At 38.1% G+C, this 21,283-nt stretch overlaps 5 protein-coding genes across 7 annotated transcripts; 3 read left to right on the forward strand and 2 right to left on the reverse strand.

The window, feature by feature from the left end:
- LOC18772472 (chloroplast stem-loop binding protein of 41 kDa b, chloroplastic) lies at nucleotides 306-9,486 on the reverse strand. 3 transcript variants are annotated; one of them, XM_020565573.1, is made up of 10 exons: nucleotides 9,276-9,430; nucleotides 3,225-3,359; nucleotides 2,960-3,046; nucleotides 2,775-2,865; nucleotides 2,604-2,658; nucleotides 1,893-1,953; nucleotides 1,191-1,412; nucleotides 978-1,094; nucleotides 801-890; nucleotides 306-706 (listed from the first exon to the last, which is right to left on the reverse strand). In XM_020565573.1, the coding sequence occupies exons 1-10, from the start codon at nucleotides 9,384-9,386 to the stop codon at nucleotides 527-529; spliced, it is 1,149 nt and encodes a 382-aa protein (XP_020421162.1). In that variant the 5' UTR covers nucleotides 9,387-9,430; the 3' UTR covers nucleotides 306-526. The 3 variants fall into 3 exon arrangements, with proteins under 3 accessions (XP_020421162.1, XP_007207335.1, XP_007208691.2); XM_007207273.2 differs by lacking the exon at nucleotides 9,276-9,430 and adding an exon at nucleotides 3,485-3,817; XM_007208629.2 differs by lacking the exons at nucleotides 306-706; nucleotides 801-890; nucleotides 978-1,094; ... (4 more) ...; nucleotides 2,960-3,046; nucleotides 3,225-3,359 and adding exons at nucleotides 7,496-7,903; nucleotides 8,163-8,600; nucleotides 8,702-8,788; nucleotides 8,911-9,045 and having other exon boundaries at nucleotides 9,276-9,486.
- On the forward strand, nucleotides 4,099-7,413 carry LOC18774235 (AP-3 complex subunit mu). Its single transcript, XM_007205201.2, has 8 exons — nucleotides 4,099-4,276; nucleotides 4,497-4,596; nucleotides 4,738-4,848; nucleotides 4,937-5,026; nucleotides 5,338-5,585; nucleotides 6,050-6,259; nucleotides 6,481-6,688; nucleotides 6,950-7,413. The coding sequence occupies exons 1-8, from the start codon at nucleotides 4,242-4,244 to the stop codon at nucleotides 7,193-7,195; spliced, it is 1,248 nt and encodes a 415-aa protein (XP_007205263.1). The 5' UTR covers nucleotides 4,099-4,241; the 3' UTR covers nucleotides 7,196-7,413.
- LOC18775567 (alkaline/neutral invertase A, mitochondrial) lies at nucleotides 10,397-14,481 on the forward strand. The gene is made up of 6 exons (XM_007208269.2): nucleotides 10,397-11,415; nucleotides 11,860-12,019; nucleotides 12,236-12,447; nucleotides 12,880-13,373; nucleotides 13,465-13,513; nucleotides 13,776-14,481. Exons 1-6 carry the CDS (start codon nucleotides 10,621-10,623, stop codon nucleotides 14,100-14,102), a joined length of 2,037 nt encoding a protein of 678 aa, XP_007208331.1. The 5' UTR covers nucleotides 10,397-10,620; the 3' UTR covers nucleotides 14,103-14,481.
- Nucleotides 15,132-18,767, reverse strand: LOC18775213 (protein RTF1 homolog). The gene is made up of 2 exons (XM_020565381.1): nucleotides 18,570-18,767; nucleotides 15,132-17,284 (listed from the first exon to the last, which is right to left on the reverse strand). The coding sequence occupies exon 2, from the start codon at nucleotides 17,240-17,242 to the stop codon at nucleotides 15,314-15,316; it is 1,929 nt and encodes a 642-aa protein (XP_020420970.1). The 5' UTR covers nucleotides 17,243-17,284; nucleotides 18,570-18,767; the 3' UTR covers nucleotides 15,132-15,313.
- On the forward strand, nucleotides 18,824-21,276 carry LOC18773330 (putative pentatricopeptide repeat-containing protein At1g56570). The gene is made up of 2 exons (XM_020565133.1): nucleotides 18,824-19,874; nucleotides 20,046-21,276. Exons 1-2 carry the CDS (start codon nucleotides 19,263-19,265, stop codon nucleotides 21,255-21,257), a joined length of 1,824 nt encoding a protein of 607 aa, XP_020420722.1. The 5' UTR covers nucleotides 18,824-19,262; the 3' UTR covers nucleotides 21,258-21,276.

Here is a 21,283-nt window from a genome sequence, read left to right on the forward strand (position 1 = left end):
TGTGTTCGAATTTGATTTATTCTCTGTACCAATTGATAGTGTTTGTTTTTTCACTTTGTCATGCCAAAATCGGCCCAAAGCTGCTTCTGAGAGGCACCGATATTCAAATTGTATCCCCAGAAAGAAAGAGCAATGTGGTTGAATCTGAGTGATTGCTTGGAATTGTTTTGTTTATCTTCGATTGTTGATAGTTACATTTATGAGATATATTTCATTGCCTTACGCCAGCCCAATCCATTGGAACAATTCAAAGGGCTAGTCACACAGTCTATTTTTTAATAATATGTTGGACTTTTGCGCTAACATTTCTAGATAGTCTCTGGACTTGACACACTGAAAGTTTCAAGATAATGTTTGGACATTGGACTAAATCCCAACCTCTGAAGGAAGATGGTTGCTAATTGGCTCAAGGGGATTTGCATTGAAGAAAAATAATTTGGAAAATTATAGCACCATAGATTTGAGAAGTAACAAGTCTCTTGATCCTGATTGAAGAAAATGGAGGGAGCAAAAGAGATGATAACAATTAGCTTTGGAGAACCAGACTCTTTCCAAGAATGATGTCATCTGTTGAGAAATCAGCTTCTTTCCTGAAAGTTCCTCTACCAAAGTCTAGGTTGTAGGAGTCTGCAAGACCTTCCACCAGGTCAAACTCAGGTTTCCAGCCAAGCACGCTCTTTGCTTTGTCAATCGATGCAAAGAAATGCTGCAACAAATCAACAACATAATCAGTTCCACCTTGTTCAAGCTGTAAACTATTTGGTTTTTTCAAGCCATGCATGCTCTGCAACCATATTCACCTGGTCACGGAATGGAAATGCCTTCTTCTTGCCGAAATCAAACTCTTTGGGGTTGTAGTGAACGATCTCAGGTTCAGGAAAACCACCAGCCTAACAAAAGAAAAAACATATGACAGACTTTAGTTTGAGAACATCACAAATCTTTTGTCCACCTACAAACTTATCGACAGTCATTACCTTTGCACATGCTTTTGCTAATCCATCAAAGGTGACGTATTTTTCTCCAGAGATGTTGAATACTTCCTTGCTTGCCTTTTCATTCCCAAGAACCTTAATGAAGGCTGTCGCTAAATCCTGCAAACGAAATCACATTAAAAACTTGCCCTCATGCTGCAATTACAATATGTATATATATGTCTAAAAGTACATTAAGACTGGCACGTCACTAACCTTAACATGACCTAGTTGTGTTATTTGTATCCCTGAGTTTGGAACTGGGATTGGGCGGCCAGCTTTCAACCGGTGGAAGAACCACTCTTCAACAGGGTTGTAGTTCAATGGTCCATAGATGTAGACTGGCCTTATAGAAGTCCAATTGACACCCTTTGATTCTAGCAAGCTCTCTGTCTCAAGCTTTCCCTTGTGCCTGCTCTTTGGATCAACTGTATCGGTCTATCACCAGGCCCCATCAAGTTAAGAATTATGGAAAGACAATAAAATGAAATAGGGAGGGATAAAAAAGTAGCATAGAGGAAAAATAGTTAGGAAGAGCATCATCAATAGTCTAGAGCAACTAATTAAGCTTCAATTTCCACACTGCCATGATAAGATTGATTTGAAATTTGAATCACACTACAAGAGTACTACTAAAATCTACAAATGTCGGCTAAGAAGAGACTGAGCTCAACAATGAGAAAAGCATGTTTGCATCTTCTGACATGCCAAATTCAAATCAAGTTAAAAGTTTTAGAACCTTTTCATTTATAATTTTGTCTAATTGGGAAGGCTATTCTTCAATCTCTGCCTTTGACAAAGATCAAATTACATTTCACAGTTGTATCCAGAAAACAAAGCCTTGTTTACATGCTCTTTAAACAAAGATCCAACTTCCCAAAACATGAATAAGTAAGCAATTTATAACACCAAACATACCTCAAAGTGAGGTAATTGATCAGATTTGAGATAGACACCGGCTGAAGAGCAGTATATATACCTGAGAATCAGTGGAATTCTTAGATCTTCCAAAATTTGGCATTATATAGAAGAGAAAATAACTGCAATTCTATAGCTTTTCCGCATCAAAACATTAGTGCTACCCTGCTAGTGTTTGGTTAAGTTTTAGAACAATGTAGTCACACAAACCATAATCATTAATCTGCACTATAAAAGTTGATTGTTCCAGGTCATGATTGATTCTTTAGTTCCATTTTGACTCACAATACATCTCTTACTACATCATTACCATTGAACTTCTGTACACCTGATTATATCAGCTGGCTTCTCCTCAATTTAAACATATTTAGCAGGCTTATTTTCCTTACGGAGATAGTAAAATGATAAGCCCCAGTAAAAGGTGCTTGACTTTATGACGGAGAGATTGTAGAATTTCCAAATCTTCCATACTCCAGAATATTTTGATAAAATCTCTTATGATAGTCTTGTTTCTTCTAACCAGAAGCCAATATTACACACAAAGCGTAACATGTTTGCTAATTAGAGTTGACTTCTACTTCAACGAGTCCCAATCTAAAACCGTATCCAGGACAAGATGGCTATACTGGCGAACCATCAAGAAATAAAGGTGAAATAATCAAGTTGCTTTACTAATTAGGATATGAAAATCCATCAGTAGGCTGTTCTTACTGTTCTAACTTCGGTAGTCCCTCCAGTATTGGCACAACTTCCTCTGCCTCTCGTCCTGAAAATTTCCAACAGAAGTACAGATTATCACAGAAGCGTAAGTATAGTAAACAAGAACTTTATTCTAGTGCAAAACTTTAAAGTACAGAGGCTAAAGGTAAAGACCATGCGCACCATTTATATCATAAACAACATCAAAGCCTTCAGCTGAAAGACTGGATTTCACAAACTCATAGTCTTTTCTGTCTCCTTTCAAGTGCAGAATCTAGCCGAACATGAATATTAGAAAATGGAAATCTGGGAAAGAATTCCAAGTTAAAGTAAAGGACTTTAAATCCTCAGTGACACTAGTACAATACCTTTGAAGCAAAATCTGTGTAGTCCTTATCGGATTCACCTGGCAACTGTTGAGTGATTGGTGCTTTTCCTCTGGTAAACAGAGTCACCTGCCAAGATAAAAACTTGATGTTATAACTTATCAACGTATTGAAAACATTGTTCAAGGAAAAACCAGTTTACAAGTACATTGGTACAAATAACTTGAAAAAAGAAAATAAAAGCAAAATCATAATGAGAAAATGATAGAAAGTAAAAAGTTGGAAAGTTGAAAGAGAATGAGAATACCTGATGACCCTCTTTGACAAGGAGTCTTGACAAGAACAGACCAATGAATCGGGTGCCCCCCATTATAAGAATCTTCTTTGCACTTGATGCTGTAACTTGTAATGCTACTTTTGGCTGTGACACCCTTCTTTTACACTGCAACAATTAATAGATGGCCGCTAACTAAGAAATGCATGTAAAGTTATACACTTTCCTACAAATGAGTTAAATTGACCGAACAAGCTAGCTTATACTCATTTCAAACAAGAGAGAGAGAGGACCTGGAGTTGGGAGTGAAGTAGTCTGGTGCCATTGAAGTCAGAGAGAGAGGAAGGAGGAAGGAGAGAGAAGGAAGGGTGTCTCTGCTGCGGTTGCACAGCCACCAACCGTGCCATGCCTCTCTTCTATTACTAGAATTCTGTATCCACCACGAGACCAACCTTCTTCTTCTTCTTTCTTTCTTTCTTTCTTTCTTTTGGGTTCACTGAAATTCTTGAAATATTCATGTCGTCGTCGTCTTCTTCTTCTCTTGGCGTTCTCTCCTTCGAACATTCAGTGAGGATAAGAGGATATGACCCACCACCACTCTTTTTTGATTTGTTTATATCCACACTCCAACGACTCCTCAGCCACTCAAAAAAATAAAAAAAAATGTCCAAACGACGCCGTACCGACCAACACTTTCGCGCCTTAAAGCGGCAATGCCCATTGCTCCGAAACGGCAATGAGTTGGGTTGGGCTTTTCATTTGGGTTAGGTTTCGGGTTAAATTTTGGGCCTTTCTTTCGTTCTACAATATTGGTTGATGGTAAAAAACCCAGTAGCCCAGCAATCACAGAATCTGAATCCAACAATGTGGATGCGAAGAAGAAGAGTTCAGCTGTTGAAGAGGTTAAAGCAGGTATTTTCTTCTTCTGTTTCGTTGGCTTCAGAGAGAGAGAGAAAGAGAGAGAGAGATGCTAATGAGCTAATCTGCGATTACATTCATCTCCGCAAGCTTCACTCTCGTTAAATTTACCGCCTTGACGAAAATAGAGAGATGTTGCAGTGCATTTTTCTGCTATCAGATTCTGGGTTAGTCGCCAAATCTGTGAATTCTATTATATCATAGCTAATTACTATTTTTTTTTGTTCTTTTGTTTAATCACGTTCAACCCAGTTGAATTTGTATTGCTTTTATTTAGTCATTGAATTTTCTCTTTTAGAGATTTCCCATTTGATCTCCAAATTTAATTGACGAATTTTAGTAGAACAAAAAAGATTTCACTTTATGCTAATTTTTGGGATTTCACAGTGAGGTAATGCTGGAGAAACAGCTTACAGGGCAGCGTGTGGACCGTTCCATATGTGCATGGTTTTGGGAACATACCATTTCTCAAGGTGATTTCCCCAAGGTACCTATGGCAATCTGGCCTTTATTTTCTGGTTACCAAATTGTATATTTTCTAGCCTTCATTTCTAAGTTTTTGGGTTGCCACATTATCAGTTTCCATTTTTTATGCTTCTCAATATAATACTTGTGGTTTTGTTATTAGCTGCAACCAGTGATTGCTTCACCAACCCATTATCTTTTCCAAATTCTTCGCGAGGGGATAACGTTTTTAGCATGTACGCAAGTTGAAATGCCGCCTTTGATGGCCATTGAGGTGAATATCAATGCTGAATGTAGTTTGCATTTATGATGTCATTATGTATGCATTAAACAAGATTGACGTTTAACCATTTGACTTATAGTTCCTTTGCAGGGTAGCTGATGTCCTTTCAGATTATCTTGGTGGCTTGAATGAAGACTTGATAAAAGATAACTTTGTCATCGTATATGAGGCAAGTGTCTTAAGTATACTTATTCTGCTTATTTTGATTTCATAAGTGAATGCATTGCTGTCATCTAGTGTCTTAATTTCTCCTAGAATGCTTGTCTGTTGTGTGGACAGATTTTACCCTCTAAGTCTGTGATTGTTGCGTCAACAGCTTACAATGTAGAATTTTAGCAACGTGGCCTAGTTCAACATCTTACCCTCCATGGCTGTGATTGTTTACTGACTAGGACCTGGCTGCTAATTAGATAGAATCTAGTGTTTTCCATATTGAGTTTTGCTTATTAAATTGACTAAAATCTTTACTGCAATGTGCAGCTTCTGGATGAGATGATTGACAATGGCTTCCCTCTCACTACAGAACCTAATATTCTGAGAGAGATGATTGCTCCACCAAATATAGTTAACAAGATGTTGAGTGTTGTGACAGGCAACAGTTCCAACATGAGTGACACACTTCCAGGTGCAACATCATCTTGCATTCCATGGAGAACAGCAGACCCGAAATATGCTAACAATGAAGTTTATGTTGATCTTGTTGAAGAAATGGATGCAATTGTAAACAGGTCAATCTTTGTTTTTTTTATTTAATGCTTTGATAAGATATCTCCATCCTTTTCTTTTTGGTATGGATTAAAGATTCCATGTATTAATGACTATGCTTCCTGTTCGTAATTGGTGACTCTTTACAATCTAGAAACAGACAGATAAGGAGCTTGGGATTTTCTGTTCATTTTTCAAACTATATGAATCACATGGCCTCTTCAAGTGAATGAAAAATTTTGTTCACCCTTTTGCATCCGCAATCTTTTTGAATAAGTTGGATGAGAATAGTAGTGCCTTATCTGAAGTTTGAAGAGGAGAATAATCTACTTGAAGATAATGGTTGCAATTTAATTTATAATTTTATAAGACATGTTATCATTTTTGGATGGTGATGATTATTGTATGAAGATTTGCAGACTTGGTAGTTATAATTGAATGCTTTAATCTCAAGGTTTTGTACTTAAGTTGTGTGTGCGCTGCTCAGGGATGGGGTCCTGGTGAAATGTGAGATATATGGTGAAGTGCAAGTGAACTCCCATCTCTCAGGTGTTCCTGATTTGACTCTTTCATTTGCAAACCCTTCTATTCTTGATGATGTAAGATTCCATCCATGTGTTCGATTTCGCCCTTGGGAATCCCAACAAATTCTGTCATTTGTGCCTCCTGATGGACAGTTTAAACTGATGAGCTACAGGTGTGCGGTGTTAAAGGGACACTTAGGTTATTAAAATTTACACTGTTTTTATTTAAGTTTTAGAAAGGGTAATATAGTTAATTATTATGGTGCTCAATATCTAAATGTGCAATATGGATAAGTTTGGGGGAAGATACTAAGACTAGTTAATAAAGTGTGCAGTATTTCAGTATCTCTGGCCTTGTTTTATTTTCTAAATAATTCTATACTTCTTTATGCAGGGTTAGAAAGTTGAAGAGCTCTCCAATCTACGTAAAGCCCCAGCTAACCTCAGACGCCGGGACATGTCGTGTGAGTGTGTTGGTTGGAATACGAAATGATCCTGGAAAGACAATTGATTCAATAACTGTGCAATTTCAACTGCCTCCATGCATTTTATCAGCTGACCTGACTTCAAATTATGGAACAGTGAACATTCTCGCTAATAAGGTACTAACAACCCAGAATTGTGATTTAACTCATCCTTGGCATGACAACTGCCCTTGAATTTTGATTATCAGTCGTAATTCTTAGATGAAATTGTAGTGAATGTCTTCTGTTTTTCTTTTCTAAAGACAAATAATATTCTTCACTTCTGTTATGCTTTCTGATTGCAATATCTGCAGTTTCAGAAAAAGTAAGTATGAGAATGCATAGTTCTCCTGGTTGGATTTTGGTTTTAACATAATGAAAGCTTCTTGTTTTTTGTAGACTTGCTCGTGGTCAATTGGGCGGATTCCTAAAGACAAAGCCCCTGCAATGTCTGGAACATTAGTGCTTGAGACAGGATTAGAGCGCCTTCATGTGTTTCCCACATTTCAAGTGGGTTTTAGGATCATGGGTGTTGCTCTCTCTGGCTTGCAAATAGATAAACTGGATTTGAAAAATCTACCAAAACCGCCTTACAAGGGTTTTCGAGCTCTCACTCGAGCAGGGGAATTTGAAGTCAGGTCATAAATATGAGTTTCAATTTGCAAAGTTGCTCGGAATGAGGTTAATTGTCATCATGTACTGCAATGCGTCATTTGTAAATTTGTTTTTTGTAACATAGCATCTTGGTCTTGAGAGTTCCTTTAATTTAGGTGTAATTCATATCTGAAGATTTTGTCCCCTGTACTGCAAATTACAAACTAACTGTAACAAAAAAAAAGTTGCAATGTTTGTTTGAGATGGTGTTAGAATTTTCAATATTTCACATTTGAATTGCCTCATGTTATTGGTTTTGATTATCATATTCATCCACAATGGTTTCGAAAAATTGGAATTGGGCACAATCATTCAATTGGACAAATTTCTCAAATGTGGACAACATAACATACCACCAAAGAAAAATCTTACAACTAAGAGCATGCATCAAATTAAACAATCTTACAACAACTAAGAGAAAGGATGACAAGGAAAAGGAAACCTTGGATTACAAAATTTTGTACAACCTTATGGTATCTAAGCAGCAATCTTGTTCACTCTGAAGGACTCCATAACCCGGCGAAGATCACTTTCTTCTTCCACAAACACATTTTCTGGTGTTTGCAATCTCAACTCGTATAACTGACTGTTTTCAACTCCTAGGACAGAAAGGTACCGTCTGTCCCATTCCATGCGAACTAATCGGTCTTTCGGCATAACAGCCAGCTCGTTGTTGTTTGCATATGATTTTATGTTTACCTAGAAAACACATTTTAAAAAAAACATGATAAATAAAGTGCTCAAATAATGCAGGCAAAGAACTTAAAGCAAACAATCAAAGTGAGAAATGCTTCTTTCAGAATTAGTTGGCATACACAGATCATATAATTTTTACCAAACCAAAGGAAGCCTAGAGTTCTTCAACCCCACCATTGAGGCAGATTATGGCTGATCTAATAAGTGCTGTAAAATGCATAGAAGAGACATTTACAAACATCACAATCAATCACCACCTTACCTCGACTTGATAATAAAGCTTCCCATCATCAGCAATTCTTGAAGATGTGGAAAGAATTTTTGATTCGCGCCTCACGCCAAGTCTTGTAGACATGAACTCTGTCAGGTACTGCTTAAGTACTTTCTTTCCGGCTTCTTGAGGCGGACCAAGATCTTCCACGCTCTTGTAGTTGGAGGATGAAGGAGAGGAAAACTCCACAGAGATATTTTCATCAAGAACATAAGGGTCTCTAAAGAATATGTCTGCTCCAGCACCTCGGACTTGGATCCAGTTTGAAGGGTACTTGAATGAATACCCATCAAAACTATCTATGTATTCCCTTAACCCAATAACAGATTGTTGAGCAAATGCAACACTCTGAAAACTGACTCCAGAGAAGATGTAAGATGACAAGATTAAGGCCATTGCATTCCTCCTAGGAACTGCAAATTCTTTAGTCTGATTATATATTAGCAATATGTAGTAAGTAGAAAAAATTATGTGGAATTTTCATTGCAAATTCACAAATGTGTGCCATAGAGGACAACTTTCTAGCATACCTTTGAAGAAAAATAAGCACAATCCTTATTTGATTCACCTGACAATTGCTCTGTGATGGGTGTTCTTGGTCTGCTAAGCAAACTCAGCTGCCAAAGTAAGTTCAAAGTCAAGTGCCTGAGACATAAGAAATGGAAAACTAGAACGAAAGGCAGAAGACACATAAGCAAAAGGAAAAAGGAAAGACAAAATTGTTGAAAATGGTAAGTACCTGAAGACCGTCTTTGACGAAAAGTCTTGACAAGAACACGCCAATGGATTGGATGCCACCCACTGTAAGACTCTTCTTTGCATTTGATGCTGTAACATGTAATGCTTCTTTTGGCTGTGATACCTTTCTCCTATACTGGAAATGGTATATTGATGTTAAGAACTACATTACTTGTAGCCAAGCTCTGAGAAGGATGTCTTCAAAGCTAATAGGGCTTAAAAGAATTGCCAAGTTATAAAATTATCATCGAAGAAAACAAGCCGTCCATTTATTAGGTAAATCAGTGCATTGAGATTCCCAACACTGTGGAACTTAGAACAGAAAGTAGAACAAAATTTGTGAAAGACAGACACAGAAAGCAGAACCTGGAGTTGAGTGTGGAGTCTGGTGCCACTGAAGTCAGAGAGAGAAGAACGGAGAGGAGAGAGAGAAGGTTGTCTCTGCTGCTGATGCTGCACTACCACCAACCTTGCCATGTTTCCCTATCCTCCTCCTCCTTTCCTTTTCTTGGATTTTGTTGCTTATATCCACAGCCTTATCATTCATAATCATACCATATCATTAACTAACTACTTTACCTGACACTGCCCAAAAATGCTAAAAGAACAGAAAAACACAGATGGAAAAGATGAATTTGAGGCCCAATACCAAGTCAGTCCAACAAAAATGGGCAATATCTCCAAACCCATTTGACAGAGGTTTTGGTTTTGAATGTTGGCCCAGAATTTTTAAAATGAGCCGATGACCATTATTATTAGCAAAAATCTATAGTGGTGCCCGATATTTATTTTATTATTTTTAATACAAGTTATATTAAAAAAAAGGAGAACAGAACCTATTTAAAACTTTAAATGCAAAAACAAATATTCTTAATTACTTAAGCTACAAATTCTTTCCGTGCTGTTGAGATTTGGGTTGTTCTCAAGCGCACATTGGCAGATGAAAACATTGAAAAGTAGTGGATACCAATCCATGGACACGTCACCAACACTATCCCTCACCTGCAAATCCAATATAATATAACTCCAAAGCCTTACGTCCACGAATTAAACGGCCATAACGAAAATTAGTAAATACCATGATAAAATAGAAAATAGCTATATTTTTGCATACAATTAAAATAAAAATCTTAACCAAGACTTGCCCAAGGCCCTAAGTACCGTATAACGTGGAGAAGCCGCCATTTTTTATGCTTTTGGAGGAAACATCAAACTTGCCTACATCTACATTTTCTATTTTTCTTTTAGTAAATTTTCTATTTTTCTTCTACTTATTTTCTGCCAAAGAAAAGCAAATCTACTTATAAATTGTCATAAATAGAGTTTCCAATATAATTTTCATGATAACTTTATTATTATTATTTTTTTCATTTATATGGAAAAATATCTAAAGAATTAATTTTCTTTGCCAAGCGAGCCCTTTTTCAACGGAGTCCCCAACGCGCCACCGCTTACGTATAAAAGCTAACTTCCCTATTTAATCTGAGCCAATCTCTCATCCAAAATTTTCAGACACCATTTCTTTTGCCACAATCTCTCTTCCTCTGATGAGCGGCTTCCCTCTCTGTAAGTTTGAAGAAAACCCCAACGCTGTTATCTATATCTCAATCTTCAAAGGAACAGGGTAGCTGTATATGCATATAGTTATAATATATCGTACGTCTTTTAAAGTTTTGGATTTGCTCATCAATCAGATTTCTTATTCTTTGTTATGAATTCCCTTAGTCTGCTTTGTCACTGGACAATGAAACCCACTTGTAGAATCCTAACTAGTTGTCGAAACTCGGCGCTTTTCGGGTTCCCACCTGCAAAATGCTACCATGGTTTAGCAAAGAATGGAAATTTGTCCAATTTTTGCGTCAATTTTGAGCAGATAAGCCAATTTCACACCAACCCTTTTCGTGTTTCGGCCTCTGGACACGTTTTCGATGATGCACTCAAAGCTTCTCAGGTTCCCAGTTGGAGTTTTGGCCAATCTGGGGTTATATCTAGGTCTTATAGTGTTGGCACAACTAGTAGGGGTGTTTCTGTGATTGCTAGGCTTGCGTCCAAGTTTCGAAACCTTTCGACGTCGATTGAGACTCGTGTGAATGAGAACAATTTTGAGAGGATATATGTTCAGGGTGGTATCAATGTCAAACCTGTGACAGTGGAAAGAATTGATAAGGATGAGAATGTTGTGAGAGAGGAAGAGTCGAGGATAGAAGTTAGTGATGAAAAACAGAATATAAGTAATCAGGAAGGTTTGGATGAAGCTAAGGTTGTGAATGCGCAGAGAGAGTATTCAGATATTGAGAAGGACGCATGGAAGCTATTGAGGGATTCGGTTGTGACGTATTGTGGGACTCCTGTGGGGACTGTTGCAGCAAATGATCCCGGTGACAAGCAAACATTGAATTATGATCAGGTCTTTATCCGTGATTTTGTTCCGTCAGCGCTTGCATTCTTGCTTAAGGGAGAAGGAGAGATAGTGAAGAACTTCCTTCTTCATACATTGCAATTGCAGGTAATCATTCACATCCACTTATCGAACTTCGTTCCTCTCAAGCATTGATTATACATGTTATCAGTTTTTTAATGAATGATTAACCCATATGAATAGAAAGTTTGGAACCTTATTTATCATTGGTTTATCAATTAACAAGTTGTCAAATATTCAAATTTCCTTTTTATTTCATTTAGACATTGCTAATTTTGGATTTCAAGGATTGACATCATGCATATTTTCTTTCCAAAACATATATTCCTTTGATTTTGGTGAAGCTTTACATTCTTCTGTGGTGATACGTATCAACTGCTATATATTTTAACAAAAATGGTTCTCCCTCAAGTTATTGATGTTATAGATAACTTCAGTAAATTTTTATGTGGACCACGCTCTTTGCTAGTGTACCTTGAATTAATTATTCAGGTTTCTTGAATTCCTAATTATATGTTGCTTTCATCTTAGAGTTGGGAGAAAACTGTTGATTGCTATAGCCCAGGGCAGGGATTGATGCCTGCAAGTTTTAAAGTTAGAACTGTGCCTCTCGATGGGAATAAATACGAAGAAGTTTTAGATCCCGATTTTGGTGAATCAGCTATTGGCCGGGTTGCACCTGTGGATTCTGGTAAGTATATCAGAACTTTATTGGTTGTGCCAATGAAAAATGTGATTCTTTTATAGGATGCTGCACACAGTCTGCTGCTGTTGCCATCCTGGTGTTATTGGGTGCTCATCCTGTGCATCTTGTAGATTTTCTTGGAAGGAATTCATTTTTAAAGAATTTCCTCTGTTGTAGTATCTAATGACTAATGGTTTGTTATTTGGGTAACTTCTCTGGCAGGATTATGGTGGATTATTCTGTTGAGGGCTTATGGAAAGATAACTGGTGACTATGCATTACAGGAAAGGGTGGATGTTCAAACAGGCTTGAAAATGATCCTGAACCTGTGCTTAACTGATGGGTTTGATATGTTTCCTTCTCTTTTAGTCACAGATGGCTCCTGCATGATAGACCGACGTATGGGTATCCATGGTCATCCCCTTGAGATCCAAGTGAGTTGAAAAGCTCTCTTGCATAGTTCTTGAGGGTGCTTATTAATGTTAAAGTATTCATCAATTTATGTTCTTTCTGTAGTCTACAATAAGAGGGCTACTTTGTTTGAATGTCACACTTAGAGCCCTTTTAGAGATTGTAAAAAAGGACGTGGAACAGGTTATAGGTCCAAATTAACGATGTTGGTGGTTTCCTTGTTGAACATAAATACTGAAAATTGTTTAAACTATGCTTCCTGTTCACGTCTTTCTGTTTTTTAAGAATCTTGGGCTGCGTCCTGTTCATGTCCGTTTGTATGATACCATGCCAGTTTTTATATGGTCATTCCATCCTTATGACAGCCATGTGTTATCGGTTTTAGTGCAGCATATTCAAGTTAAATTATGTATCGCATTGGGCTAATATCATTTGTGCCAAATATGATTCTTCAGGCCTTATTTTACTCAGCTCTTCGGTGCTCCCGTGAGATGCTTGCTCTAAATGATGGATCCAACATTTTGGTAAGGGCAATCAACAACAGACTCAGCGCGTTGTCATTCCACATCAGAGAATATTACTGGGTGGATATGAAAAAGATAAATGAGATATATCGATATAAGACAGAAGAGTACTCTACAGAGGCCACCAACAAGTTCAATATCTACCCTGAACAAATTCCTTTGTGGTTAATGGACTGGATTCCAGAGGAAGGCGGGTATTTTATTGGCAATCTACAACCAGCTCACATGGACTTTAGGTTTTTCACTCTTGGAAATCTTTGGTCCATTGTTTCATCTTTGGGTACTCCAAAGCAAAATGACTCTGTACTGAATTTGATAGAAGCCAAATGGGATGATCTTGTGGGGCATATGCCACTTAAGATATGCTATCCTGCCTTGGAATTTGAAGAGTGGCGTATAATAACTGGCAGTGACCCGAAGAATACGTGAGTTGCCTGCACATTTTTTGCTAATTGTCTTGTTGTACCGTCAAATTTGTTCATGATCACTGAAATATGTTTGTCTTGACTCCTACAGCCCTTGGTCATATCATAATAGTGGATCTTGGCCGACACTCCTGTGGCAGGTAAGCCTTGCCTGGCTAGATAAATACTTTGAGGAATTCTCATTTTTGTGGAATTGGATGTCATGATACAACCATTGTATATTATGGGATTGGAAACTTTCAGAATTTATGTAGTTTAGGTTCAGTGAAGAAGTTAGGCAGGGAAGGTAGCAGAGACTTAAAAATGTGATCTATGGTCATGTTCAGCATACCTCCCTTCTTCTTTAAGTATGTATTCAAATTTAGCTGTTCCCTCTCAAATTCTTTAGCTATCCTATTTCAGTTCACATTGGCGTGCCTCAAGATGGGCAGAATTGATCTAGCTCAAAAGGCAGCTGATTTGGCTGAGAAGAGGCTTCGATCAGACCGCTGGCCTGAATACTACGATACCAGAACGGGGAAGTTTATCGGAAAGCAATCGCGACTGTACCAAACATGGACTATTGCTGGGTACCTCACAACTAAAATGCTGTTGGAGAATCCGGAGAAGGCGGCCTTGTTATTCTGGGACGAAGATTATGAACTTCTTGAGATCTGTGTTTGTGCACTTAGCAAGAGCGGCCGCAAAAAATGCTCCAGAGGCGCTGCTAAGTCTCAGATTCTCATATAATGAGACTCATTCTTTCAAGGGCAAATATTTGGCATTTGTACTGTACAGCAACAAGTTTAGGATAGGGTACTAAAAAGTGGATAGAGAACAGTCGTCGACTTCAAAGTGCATTATACAGTTTTCGTTTCTTATATTCTGATATTTGCATTTGTTTTGCCATCCGATTAATCAGTTGAGTTGATCGGAATGAGCAACTAAAATGACCAGGTATGGTGGGAATATTAAGGGTGCCGCAGGAAAGGTAATCTGTCATCTGTATGTACTTGTAACAATTACTACATGTTTACATTACTCCATGTATCTTTTAATGTACTTGACACCGAATAATGTATAATTGAATTATATTGTATTAACAGAGTAAGAGTATGATTTTGACTCTGTTTGGATGGAGGAAAATAACTCAGAAGTTGGCTAAAAGTCGGAAATTGAAGAGGAGAAATTGTTATTTCCATTGTTTGGTAACTTAAGCAAGAAACTTATTAAATGATGCGCATAAAAAATCGTAAAAATTGAAAAGTAAGATTCCCGAGTTTAATTTCCCTCAAAAGAGGCGTTATTTTGCAATTTTTATTGAGCAGTAATTCATTTTTCACTATAATTTATGTCATTTACAAAATTCGACATACATAAATCCAAATGTTGAAAGTATTAAATGTCATAAATTCAAACAATGAAGATCTAAATTCCGTCATTTAAAAATTCTATATAATTTTCAATTCATTCATTCAAACAGAGGGACTTTCGGACTTATTTTGAAATTTCCTTAGAGAAAACCTGTATTTTTTATTTTTTAAAAATATATAATTATTACCAGGTTTGTGAATGGTTTGTTCACTTAGTTGAGGCTCATTAAATTGCCTTTTTCCACCTTTTTTTGTTTGTCATAGTTTGAAAGGGAGAGGGGAAGGTGTCATTGGGATTTGAACTTGAGACCATTAATGCAAATGCTCTTACCATTGAGCTATGGACCCATTGATCTTTTTTCACTAAGTACCGAGCATAAAATTTGCATTCGTAACAGTAAACCAGATAATGCAATATGATAGACTTAGAGAAAATGGACTGAAAGTTCCTTGAAAGTTGGGTTTAAAAACAGTCCTGGAAAGGTGCATATAAATTTAGACTAACGATAACACTATAAGAGCGGCTTCACCCAACTAAAGAAGCAAAGCTTACAAACCACTACTTAAACGGATAGCGGGGTAGAGCATCTAGTTGAGAAGCCCTCTTCTTCTGATATAGTCGTTAACAGACAGTGTCGAAGCATGCTTCTTCCCGTCGTCCCGCACTTGGCACCCAACTGTTGCTTCTATCTTTTGTTTCCTCGTCATGTATGCAATCTGAGCGCCCTGAGGTCCACCAAGCTTCTGAAGTGGAGCCAACGAGATTGGCAGGTCGAAATTGTGCAGCATATTTGACTCTGTCCCTTTGTCCACTGGAGCACTTGTATCAACCAACTTCCCTGCACCAGCTGCAGCTTCCAGCGCTGCCTCTGTTGCTTCCATGCCACTCTTTCCTGTTGCTGTTGCTTTGTCCTCGTTACTGGCTACACCTGCAGTTCCGACTGTTGCCTCAGCAGCTTCATCACCTCCTCCTCCAGGCCTTGCAACATAGTAATTTCTCGATCTAGTCCATCTTCTTGAGAATGGATCATAACCAGCCTCCCCAGCTTTCAGATTCATATTCACTCGTTTCAATCCTGAAGCATTTTTAAAATTCTCAACCCTGTTCTTCCTGTTCATCTCAGCTAATCTAAAGGCCTTGGTATCTTTCCCCTGGGTTTGCCTGGATGCTTCCAATTCCTGGAGCCTTGTCTTGATCTTCTCAACTTCCACCTCATCATCCTTACTTTCTGCAATTTCCAACTGCCTCCTCAATTTATCCTTCTCAACTGCAATATTTACTGGCCTTGATGAGGCATACTTTTTCTCCTGCAGCATTTGCTTCACAGTGGTTGCTGAGTAAACATATGTATTCGATTTTTGAAGCATCTCCCTCTTTTCTAATACCTCTTGTTTGCTTGGCATTCGGCCAGCAGTACGCTCTACTTCCTTAAACCACTGTTTAAACTCCTCCTCCTGGGGAGCAGAATCTGAGACCATAGCCATCTGCCACTTGGCAGCAGAACTTTCACTGCCCCAAACACAATTCAAATATTTATGTGTGACTTTACCCTCTAGCTTGTACTGCCGGTCAGGATTCATGGCATCCACATTCTGAACCATGCAAAGCCTGTAGACAGGACCACTTGATGATCTCCCAATTCCAACCCTAACAAAGCAACCCACAATTAACTCCTCAAAAAATGGTTCCATAAACCATTTTGCAAGTTTTGACCTTGGGATAGTAATTTCCTTTATCTCCTGAAATGTTGGTGGCTCTGACACGTCATCATCGCTGTCAAGCAATTCACCATCTGCACTTGATGCTTCATCTTCACTGTGTAACCCACTTGCATTCTCAATTTGACTGGAGTTACTCAGACTCCACTTGCTCTTGATCGGTGAAGTACCCTGGCTACCTTCACTTGCTCTTAATGCGTCCCTCAACTTATGGTGAGCCTTTGAGTCTTGTTGCTTCAGACGTTTTGCTCGTAATTGATTCAATGCATCGTCCATAGCAGCTGACTTGTCAGCAGTCCTAGCTGATGAGCGTACACCGCGAGACAATGGAAGAGGAGAAGTCTCTTTCCTTGATTGGGTAGATCTTGCATTGCCTCTCTTTGATCTCAATTTCTCCATAAAATCCTTACCATCTTTCTTTTCTGCTCGATCTGTCAAAATCATCTCTCTTTCAAGTTCACTCAACTCTGCCAGCCATTTTCGGTCAGCTTCATTCTTGTATAGATCAGGGCCAACATCAGAGTCATCACTGTTTGCACCCTCATGGTCAGAACCATCGCCATAATCGCTTTCTTCATCACTGCTCCTTTCATGTTCAAGCCTCTTCTTCAGAGGAACTCGAGAGGGCTTCCTGCTTGCATAACTACGATCATAATCAGAGTCTTCATCCCTGGAGTCACTTCCGTCATCAGAATAGGAACCTCCACGTTGCTTCCTAGGTGGAAGTCGCTGCCGTTTTTTCCCAGCTGAATTGGTTCTTCCTGCTGCCTCAAGGAGCAAATTTTCTAAGTCTGCCATGTCTGGCTGTCTGCCTCTCTGCTACAATAATGCCTCCCTTTACTGGTTGTAATGTACATAAGACAAAGTTCAACCACAAGAGGAAAGATTAATATATATTTAGGAGATGTTTCACTAATAGTTACCATAAGCGTATCAAAATAAGCCATACACAATAATCATATTTGAGTTACAAGCAATGATGGTAATCTACGCCAATATAGGAAAGCCAACTTATCACAAAATCAGAGTGACACACAGAATCTAAAAGTATATGATAGAAATGCAACTCAAGTTGACACCAGACTGAGTCAAGATATTCAGTAAGATTCTCATGCATATAAAGATGATACCCTGATTCTTTTATTTAAGAGATGGTCTTAACAATGCCGTTACACAAACCCGCAACTTTTATAACAGATCTTATAATTCCATTATCTTGCAATTTAAGAATAGATCTTAACAACTTAAGAATTGATAATCCATATGCACGAAGCAAATGCGCACGCGCGTGCGTGCGAGTGCGGCAGAGAGAGATAGAGAGTAGGTTAAAATGCTACCGTTTTCTCACCACATGTTAGTTAGAACTATAACCTTTATGAGGCTAAATTTATTTTTGGAGAAGAACAATATCCAGATTATTGAATTCACTCTTCTCTCATAAATTATTAACAAAATCAGCTCGGGAGATATATCACAAGCGAATGAACAAGAACCCTAACTCATTTAACTGATAAAGAAAGTGACAAACAAAGCAAACAGGTTCTAGTTTATGATACTTCCAGACTGATTCACTTTCCACATAATTTACTGTTTCCGGGGATTCCACATGCTAATGTAAAGTCAAGGCTCTCCAAAGTACTAGCCAAAATTCCACCTCACGTTCTAGCACAAAAAACTTGCAAAATTCACCTACTATAATATTACAAAGAAAATATCAAAAAGGTGAAAATAAATGCAACAATTATAATTGCATGGATGTAAGAATAAAGTACATAAAAAAAGTTGCAACCTTTATACCTAGGACAAGAAATTACAACTACTGAAGGGAGACAAAAAAATAAAACAGAGAATCCATACTAGTAACCAGAAAAGCCCAAAGTCTCTAAGTTCTGCCCCAAACCATAAAATAAAAAGAGAAATAATATGCTGTGTTAAAGTAAAACACCTACAGTTGCTCAAGTAGACAAGAACTCAAAGAAACAGTGACAAGTATTCTAGCACAGTGCAAGAGTTAACAGACAACCAACCAAACAACATTTTCGAAAATAAAAAATAATAATTAAAAAAAACACATAAACCCATGTTTGGCTGCTGAGGAAATTTGAGGGAACGAGAAAGATGCTACCTTTATGATCAGGGAGTAATGAGAGCAATTTTCCTAAGAAACCAGAAGAATTTGGTTCAGTAGGAACATGCCTGGGATGTTTGGTGGCCGAGAAAGTGCGGGAAAGTAGTCAGAAAAGTGATATTTTCAAGGTTTCGTGAGAGACCCTCGTATGCTATATGTGTGTACACTCGGTGGCAGCAATAGTCGACGAGTGTGCCTTATATAGAGGAGGTTGGTTGATATCTAACTAGGAATAGTAGAAAAGAATCCGCCAATTTAAAAAAGGAAAAACAGCCTAATTTCCAACATAAAATAATATTAAAATATGAATAATTTAAGGGCCGCGTGGCCAACACAAGGCTACTTTGACAAAACTTTTGGGCCTTTAGCCCATCTCAAAGGATTTTGTGTAATCGGTATGTCCTGGAATATGAACCCACTGATATTTATTTTTATTTATTTTTAATTTTTTTTATAGAATAGAATCTATTGATTTAAGAGTATTTTAAAAAAATTATTTTGCAACGATAATTTGAATTACTTTAAATTAATTTAATTTACAAACTCAAGTTTGGGTGTAATGGAACGGGCTCACTGTCTTATCCAACTCGCCTAATCCACGTCTACAAGAGTCTCTCAGTTCAATAGATGAACCAAATTGCATACTTTGGAACACCATTAATAGGAGTTTAAAGACTTTGTGCGGCACAAATGAGCACACAAAATTCACTATCCAGAACTCATTTCCATATCATGCCACCCATAATCAGAAACTCACTTCAGTGGGCCCGGAACTTTACCACCCATTCAAACCCATCAATTTTACCAAAAAGACCCAATATTTTAGCTACAAATTTAATTAAATCATGTTTTGAAAGGGGATTAATCAAAGAAGCACGTAAGCTGTTCGATGAAATGCCGGAGAGAGACGTGGTTGCATGGACTGCTATTATTGCTGGGTACACGTCTTGCAGTCACCACAGCCATGCATGGGCTCTGTTCTGTGAGATGGTGAGGAATGAAATGGAGCCAAATGCTTTTACTTTTTCTAGTGTGCTGAAGGCTTGTAAAGGCATGAAAGCTCTTTCGTGTGGTGCATTGGTTCATGGGGGGGCTATCAAGCAAGGCATGCAGGGATCCATTTATGTGGAAAATGCACTCATGGACATGTATGCTACTTGTTGTGCTAGCATGGACGACGCATGCATGGTCTTTAATGATATTCATGAAAAAAATGATGTGTCATGGACTACTTTGATCACTGGCTTCACTCACAGAGGTAATGGCTATAGCGGGCTTCAAGTTTTCCGCCAAATGTTGCTGGTACGTGGCTGATTCATCCTTACACATTTCCTTAAACGAATTGGTTTTTCGAAGAATTCTATAGGTAATATGTAAATATCTTGTTACAGCATATGTAGAATTCAGTCTTCGGATCAGTGTACATAACTTTATGCAATGTACGTGAAATATTTGAATGTGTTGGCAAAACAGGAGGGAGCAGAACTGAACCCATTTAGCTTTTCAATTGCAATTAGAGCGTGTGCTTCAATCGGGTCGCATACTTTTGGCAAGCAAATACATTCAGCAGTGATTAAACACGGATTTGAGTCCAATCTTCCTGTCATGAATTCGATACTGGACATGTATTGCAGGTTTGGTTGTTTATCAGAGGCAAATCAGTACTTCCATGAAATGCCTCAAAGAGATTTGATCACATGGAACACCTTAATTTCCGGATATGAAAGATTTGATTCTAAAGAGTCCCTACTTATATTTTCGCATATGGATACAGAAGGGTTTAGTCCAAATAGCTTCACATTTTGCAGCGTCATATCAGCATGTGCTAACTTAGCAGTTTTAAACTATGGTGAACAAGTTCATGGCAGAATTATTCGGGGAGGCCTTAATAAGAATTTGGCATTGGCTAATGCCCTTGTTGACATGTATGCCAAGTGTGGAAGCATAACTGACGCACACAAAATTTTCAGTCAAATGTCTCATAGAAATTTAGTCTCTTGGACTTCCATGATGATCGGATATGGGGCTCATGGATATGGAAAAGAGGCTGTTGAATTATTTGATGAGATGGTAAAATCAGGTATAAGACCTGATCAAATAGTGTTCATGGCAGTTCTGAGTGCTTGCAGTCACGCCGGACTCGTTGATGAAGGCTTGAGGTATTTCAAATCTATGATAAATGATTATAAAATTACTCCAGATCAGGACATTTATGGGTGTGTGGTGGATTTGCTAGGCCGTGCTGGGCGAGTTGAGGAGGCTTATGAATTAATCGAGAGTATGCCATTTAAGCCGGATGAGTCTGTTTGGGGTGCACTTCTTGGAGCTTGTAAAGAACATGAGCTTCCACATCTAGGCAAAGTGGCTGCTCGGAGGATGTTAGATTTGAGGCCAAATATGGTGGGCACATATGTGATGTTGTCAAATATTTATGCAGCTGAAGGTGAATGGGGGGAATTTGCGAATACAAGGAAGTTGATGAGAGGTATGGAGAATAAGAAAGAGGCGGGAAGGAGTTGGATTGAGGTAAGAAACCAGGTTTATAGTTTTGTTGTAGGAGATAAGGTGGGTTCTCATATAAAGTTGGTATATGGAGTTTTGGAAGTTATGATTTTGCATATGAAAGAGGCAGAGCACATAAATGATTTAAATTGCTCTATGCATGACCTAGTTGATGGAACTTGAACAGAAGCCGAAACACCTTACTGACA

This window comes from Prunus persica, chromosome G6 (genome assembly GCF_000346465.2).
Source record: "Prunus persica cultivar Lovell chromosome G6, Prunus_persica_NCBIv2, whole genome shotgun sequence".
Classification (NCBI taxonomy): domain Eukaryota; kingdom Viridiplantae; phylum Streptophyta; class Magnoliopsida; order Rosales; family Rosaceae; genus Prunus; species Prunus persica.

What these genes read in the sequence shown, in the direction of transcription:
- LOC18772472 (XM_007207273.2), bottom strand. Translation starts at nt 3,598, where the DNA reads ATGGCACGGTTGGTGGCTGTGCAACCGCAGCAGAGACACCCTTCCTTC. An exon ending in ATCAATTACCTCACTTTGAG is followed by an intron (nt 1,413 to 1,892) that starts GTATGTTTGGTG and finishes GCCTGGTGATAG; the next exon opens with ACCGATACAGTTGATCCAAA. An exon ending in CACAACTAGGTCATGTTAAG is followed by an intron (nt 1,095 to 1,190) that starts GTTAGTGACGTG and finishes TTTCGTTTGCAG; the next exon opens with GATTTAGCGACAGCCTTCAT.
- LOC18775567 (XM_007208269.2), top strand. Translation starts at nt 10,621, where the DNA reads ATGAATTCCCTTAGTCTGCTTTGTCACTGGACAATGAAACCCACTTGT. An exon ending in TTCATACATTGCAATTGCAG is followed by an intron (nt 11,416 to 11,859) that starts GTAATCATTCAC and finishes CTTTCATCTTAG; the next exon opens with AGTTGGGAGAAAACTGTTGA. An exon ending in GGCCGACACTCCTGTGGCAG is followed by an intron (nt 13,514 to 13,775) that starts GTAAGCCTTGCC and finishes ATCCTATTTCAG; the next exon opens with TTCACATTGGCGTGCCTCAA.
- LOC18773330 (XM_020565133.1), top strand. Translation starts at nt 19,263, where the DNA reads ATGAGCACACAAAATTCACTATCCAGAACTCATTTCCATATCATGCCA. An exon ending in TTTTCCGCCAAATGTTGCTG is followed by an intron (nt 19,875 to 20,045) that starts GTACGTGGCTGA and finishes TTGGCAAAACAG; the next exon opens with GAGGGAGCAGAACTGAACCC.
- LOC18775213 (XM_020565381.1), bottom strand. Translation starts at nt 17,242, where the DNA reads ATGGCAGACTTAGAAAATTTGCTCCTTGAGGCAGCAGGAAGAACCAAT.
- LOC18774235 (XM_007205201.2), top strand. Translation starts at nt 4,242, where the DNA reads ATGTTGCAGTGCATTTTTCTGCTATCAGATTCTGG. An exon ending in TTTAAACTGATGAGCTACAG is followed by an intron (nt 6,260 to 6,480) that starts GTGTGCGGTGTT and finishes TTCTTTATGCAG; the next exon opens with GGTTAGAAAGTTGAAGAGCT. An exon ending in TGAACATTCTCGCTAATAAG is followed by an intron (nt 6,689 to 6,949) that starts GTACTAACAACC and finishes TGTTTTTTGTAG; the next exon opens with ACTTGCTCGTGGTCAATTGG.